The sequence below is a fragment of the Loa loa genome (assembly GCF_000183805.2).
Source record: "Loa loa unplaced genomic scaffold supercont3.366, whole genome shotgun sequence".
NCBI lineage: Eukaryota > Metazoa > Nematoda > Chromadorea > Rhabditida > Onchocercidae > Loa > Loa loa.
Genome location: NW_018108546.1, coordinates 5,556 through 6,586, shown reverse-complemented (window position 1 = coordinate 6,586; position 1,031 = coordinate 5,556). Strand labels below are relative to the sequence as shown.

Here is a 1,031-nt window from a genome sequence, read left to right as displayed (position 1 = left end):
TTATAGAATGATATGATTATGAGTATATAAGTGTTATAGAATGATATGATTATGAGTACATAAGTGTTATAGAATGATATGATTATGAGTACATAAGTGTTAAAATGATATGATTATGAGTACATAAGTTGTTATAGAATGATATGATTATGAGTATGTACATGCTGTAAACTAATGAAGTTATAAAATTCATATGAAATTCATTGGATACATTTAGAATATAATTTGAGATATATTATAGAATAAAAAAAGGGGAAAATATGTAAAAGTTAATTTTTTAAAACTTATAAAGCCATTATATATTTTCCACAAAATTAACAATTTTTTTCCTTTTCTCTTAAATTTAATTTAATTTAGTAATAAATTTTAAAATATTTTAAAGAAAATAAATTTTTAGCTCAAGATTATGGTTTAAATGAATTCAAAAATATTTCAATTGAGGATTGTAACAGTAATATACGTAAAATTATCAATGAACATTATCATACTGGTTGCGCTAAAAAACTTCATGATTCAACATTGGAACTTATCGCAAATGCTAGCTTTTTAAGGTTTTCGTTAATTTATCGTTATTTTATTTTAACTATCAACAGTTCATTCTATTCTCGCAATTTTTCAATCATTTATTCTCGATGTAATTATGCAAATTTATGCTAAACAAATCTTACATTAATATTTTCTAAATTATTTATTAATGATTAATTTAATCAGATATGGAAGTGTTATTTTTTAGCTTGATAAGCTAAATGTATTTTATGATTTAAACAATCATTTCAATGATATAAAGATTGTATGTATGCACATTAATTTGATTTGACCTAATTTTTGCGTGCTTTTAAGGATTAAATTTTATTAAATATATTTTCTTTTTAAGCAAGAATAAATTTAACAGAATTTTAAACTTAATTATTTTTCTTCCAATGAAGTAATTCATTAATTGATTAATTCAGATACATTGATACACCAGAAAATAATCGTACCTTAATACGTGTTGTATATGGATTACAAGATGTATGATTTTTTTTTTTTTT

The 1,031-nt window shown here is 21.0% G+C and overlaps 1 protein-coding gene across 1 annotated transcript in view; it reads left to right on the top strand.

Annotated features, from left to right (window-relative positions):
• The window catches only part of LOAG_18563 (carboxylesterase), a gene marked incomplete at both ends in the record, with an annotated part of 6,891 nt that extends 5,874 nt beyond the window's left edge, over nucleotides 1-1,017 (top strand). Inside the window, 2 exons of the mRNA XM_020451225.1 lie at nucleotides 398-551; nucleotides 951-1,017. Of these exons, the coding sequence (XP_020305009.1) occupies nucleotides 398-551; nucleotides 951-1,017 (221 nt within the window). The remainder of the gene's footprint in view (nucleotides 1-397; nucleotides 552-950) is intronic.
• Nucleotides 1,018-1,031: the final 14 nt, after the last annotated feature.